The 4467-nt window shown below is 35.4% G+C and overlaps 1 protein-coding gene across 1 annotated transcript; it reads left to right on the forward strand.

The window, feature by feature from the left end:
* Positions 1 to 1196: 1196 nt before the first annotated feature.
* Positions 1197 to 2710, forward strand: LOC108480782 (uncharacterized). Its single transcript, XM_017783879.2, has 3 exons — positions 1197 to 1640; positions 1811 to 1961; positions 2030 to 2710. The coding sequence occupies exons 1-3, from the start codon at positions 1356 to 1358 to the stop codon at positions 2545 to 2547; spliced, it is 954 nt and encodes a 317-aa protein (XP_017639368.1). The 5' UTR covers positions 1197 to 1355; the 3' UTR covers positions 2548 to 2710.
* Positions 2711 to 4467: the final 1757 nt, after the last annotated feature.

Below are 4467 nucleotides of genomic sequence, written 5' to 3' on the forward strand. Positions count from 1 at the left end.
AACTGAAGGTCACTACTGTTAATGTTATGGTTTAATGATGTAATTTCTTTTTTGTTTCTTAGACACTGAGGGAGTATTGGACCAACTGTTGTTACTTTAGTTAGCAACTGTTTAGTCTAGGTGCTGACTGTTAGTTAAAGGTTATCTATAATGTTATGAGTTGGTTGCTCATTTAGCATAGATATGCAATCTTATGTATTGATAACTCAGTTGATTGCGAACTAAGAACTCTCTGTATTTCTTCTTTTCTCTTGATCTTGTTTATTGTTTTCATGCTCTTAATTGCTTAATGCATAGTTGTTCGACATGAATTGAAGATGAAAATTGGGCATAAAAAAAGAGTTTAACTCAAAGAAATAGTTTTAATTTTAACATCATGTACATTAATCATTAAGCAGTTCTTAATCTCTAAATTTACATCTTGCTTCCCCAAACTGAAAATAAATGAAAAAGCCCTCATCAAGGGTGAAGTTAGAAAGTTGTTTTCAATTCAAAACTATTTTATATCTTTATAATTTTTAAAAATTAAATCAATTTTTATCATTTTAAAAGGTTAAAGTATAATTTTAAAATTATCAATTTAAAATTTTATAAATTATAAAATAGCCTAAATGGAAAATTTTTCACTTTAGGAGAGTCGGGACCCTGCCAGCCTCCTTACTTCATTATTGTCCTCACCGAACATAAATGAAAAGGTTTCTCTTATGCATACATAAACATAATATAGATTTAAAAGAATTATAACAAGTGGATCAATATCGAACAAATGTATAAAATTAAAGTTTATATATCTAGTAGATTCAGATAGGCATCGTTAAATTCTCTATTAAATTAAGTTCTAATACGGTGTCATTTTTTGTTACATGGATATCAAGTTAGTATTTTTAATTTCAAAATATCACGCCAATAAATTTATCAAAAGAATTATAAAAATATTAATAAATAGATCTCAATTTTAAATTTAAAACATCACTAAATTTTTTAAAATAAAAACATAGAAAATTAAATTCCAAAAATAATTACAAAAAATTAAATTTTTATTGTATAATTTAATTAGAAAATAAATAATTGGAGGACTAAATTTGAAATATTCCATGGGCACCGATAGCTTTAGTATAGGGGAGGAAACGTGGCAGCCTAGAGTGAAGTGGTGCATTGATCATGGATGTTGTGTCATGTCCCAATGAAACGTGGCTGAGTGCTAAGTTTCTGGGAATTGAACCCAATTGGGAAAGGTTGTTTTTTAATTGGATTTCTAGTTCTAGCAGCATCGCTGTCTTTCCTAGTGAATTAGTAGAGAACACGAAAGAACTAGTGTTAGTAACTGGTGACCCGACTCCATACATTGTGCTAAGATGGGACAAGACCAAGAACACAAGACCAGAGATGTCCCCCAACTTGAGATTCAGGAAAGAGGGGAAATATTCTTCTTCTATAGGCCTAAAGTAAACAAGGAGGAAGTTCATAGTGTTGATGATGTGCAGCGCTTGTACATTGTATTGCGTCCAGAGTCCGGTGAGAGAGGTGTTGAAGAGAAGCAAGATCCCCACTCTGGCAAGGAAGGTGCCAAATCAAGATCAGGTGATCAACCTCAAACTGGCTCCTCCATGAATAAAACTGAAGGTGGACAGGGGAGCCAGGTGAGATATATTAAGATTCCAATACCCGATAGTAGTCACTTTTACCACAATTTACTAACTAATTTGGAGTCAATCAAGTCGAAACGACAATGCAAAACTCTCTTCTTGCACTTGTTTATTCAGCTTATTTTATAGCTTGTTTACTTGAAAACCTTTTCATAACTTTCTAGGAAGTAAATATCGAGGAGGAGCCATTGTTAAGGTTCATAGTTATGGGCAGAAAGAGACTTCCAGATCCAGGCAAGAAGTCCCAAACTTTCTGGGGTTTTGTTGAATTAGTGACCACAAAGGTAGAAGATGTAAAAGATGCTTTAAAAGGAGGTATGGTTTTTGCTTAATACACTGTCAAAATCTAGATTTGCACAAGGTTGAAACTTGATGTCTTGCAGAGGAATATGATACATCATCAAGAGGTCACCGATATCAACCTCCTGCAAGAGCAGTGGGAGAAGGTGTTTACCGTATTGTGAGGCACAATTCAAGTAAGAACAAGATGCACACTCATTTGATATATAAACTTGAATTCCCTCCACCAAAAGAAGAAGAGAATGAACCCCAAGAATCACTTAACATCGAGCGAGAAGGCTCCTTCTTGATACAAATCAAGAACCCATCACAAGCTAGCAATTCCCAGTTTAGGGGAGTTGGAAACAAACGAAAGGCAGCCTTCCCTGCTCACCTGCAAGCCCGGTTTGGGAATACCCGATACCATCCGGCTGATCCACCCGACTTTTTGAACTACGAAGGATGTGAGTTTCTACTCATATCGGCATCCGATGATATTGATAAAGAACTGGGGTTGGAACTGGAGACTGAAGGGGAAGCAGATCCTTCTTGTTCGGATTTGGTGAGGACTTTTGGGGACACTGCATCTACTACTCCACTTTTCAAAGGAATCTGGTCTTGAACTATGGCGCTTTTGTTTTAAATGGCACTGTTGTAGCCTACTATGAAATGTTGCAGTTGGTTTGTTAAGGTAGTGTGCAATGGCATAGATCTGTCATTTTGGAAGTTAGGTTGTAACTATGTCTACAATATAAATGAAGTATATTCTAGCTGTTTAGAAGAAATGTCGAGAGTAAATGTTGGCATAAAAAGGAGGCAGCCGACCAGGCATTCTTTTACTTGGCCAAGTTTTAAGTTGCAGTCAGTGATTGAAAGCCATACATGCTGGTTCGGTCCTTAATGTATAAAAGCTAGACTTGTGATTCAAACCCGAATTGAAATGATCGAAGTTGAAAAAGATCTGAATTTGATACATTGAAACAATTACAGCTTTGAGAGTAGCATATGAAATTTGAGTGAGTGTAGTACACTCAAGTAAGTAATATTTTAAGAACCAAACATAATTAGGAACATGTTTAGTTTTTCTAATGGTTTCTGTATTTTTTATTTGAAGTATGTATTTCAAGTAATGAGTGGATAATAATTTGTTTTCCTTTGTGTATAATATTGGACGGTGACGACTTCTCTTTTCTCATGAATGAGACACTCGTTTCACTATTAAAATCAATTTTGTAATCCAAGAAGCGTGTAAATTATTGTACTAAAAAATCACACAAAATTCAATTTTCAGAGAAGAGAGGTGGATCACAAGGATCTCTTAAATACCAAGTCTTTCCTTAGTCAGAATATTCCTTCTATCGTAATTTAATAGCACAATTAAATACTACTATTATACCCTTAAATATTGAAAGAAAAATAGGACAAGAAAGACCACAAGATTTTTAACGAGGTTCGGTAAATTATACCTGCGTCCTCGGGCACTAACACCAGATGATAACTTTACTATCTTCAAAATATTACAAACAAATAGAATTCCTTAAGAATTCTCAAATGGGAGAAGAGAGAAAACTAAGAGAGAAAGATTGGTTGGGATGGTTGAAATGAGAAATGGTTAGGCCTATTTATAGTTGAGGTTCAGGGACTAACTTGCAAATGGTCTAAAAAATTAGGGACCAAAATTGCAATTATCCCATTCAATTTTAAACAACTTGCCTACCATTTTTCCTTTCGGTGCCACTTGCACCTCCTATTTTTGACTTTTCAACTCACCATTTTATTGACTTTTCAACAATTTCCACCTTGAAGATTTGATTAGGATAATCAAATCTTCACATACTTCCTTCAACTCCCCAAATTTGATAAAGCTATCTTTTGTAGTGCCTCCAAATGCGCTCTCGAGCGCCATACACCTGAAGGTGCTCAAATTCTCAGGATGTTAATCAAGTTCAAACAATGATTAAACTTGATTGTTGTTACCACCTTGGTCATCACATCTGCGGGATTACCTGCTGTCGGAATCTTCTGAAGTAGAATTTTTCCTTTTTCAAAGACTTCCCGCACAAAGTGATATCTTACGTCGATATGCTTGGTTCTTGAATGATAGACTTAATTTTTCGCTAAATGAATAGCGCCCGATCACACAATATAGACTAATGTGACTTTGAACAACTCCCAAGTCTTTCAACAATCCATTAAGCCAAATAGCCTCCTTAATGACTTCAGAACTACCATATATTCTCGCCTCAGTAGTAGACACACTCATCAGAGACCGAAGGTAGACTTCTAACTCACTGGGGCTTTTGCAAGAGTAAACAGATACCCTGTAGTTGAACGACGTTTATCTAAATCACCAGTAAAGTCGGAATCAACATATCCAACTACAAACTGACCAAGTGCTTCATCCTGCTCAAAAATTAAACCAACGTCTACGGTTTTTCGAAGATACCGTAGAATCCATTTCACAGCTTGCCAATGTCCTTTTCCAGGATCATGCATATACCTACTCACAACTCCAACAGCTTGTGAAATGTCAGGCCTCGTA

Source organism: Gossypium arboreum, chromosome 2 (assembly GCF_025698485.1).
Source record: "Gossypium arboreum isolate Shixiya-1 chromosome 2, ASM2569848v2, whole genome shotgun sequence".
NCBI classification, from domain to species: Eukaryota; Viridiplantae; Streptophyta; class Magnoliopsida; order Malvales; family Malvaceae; genus Gossypium; species Gossypium arboreum.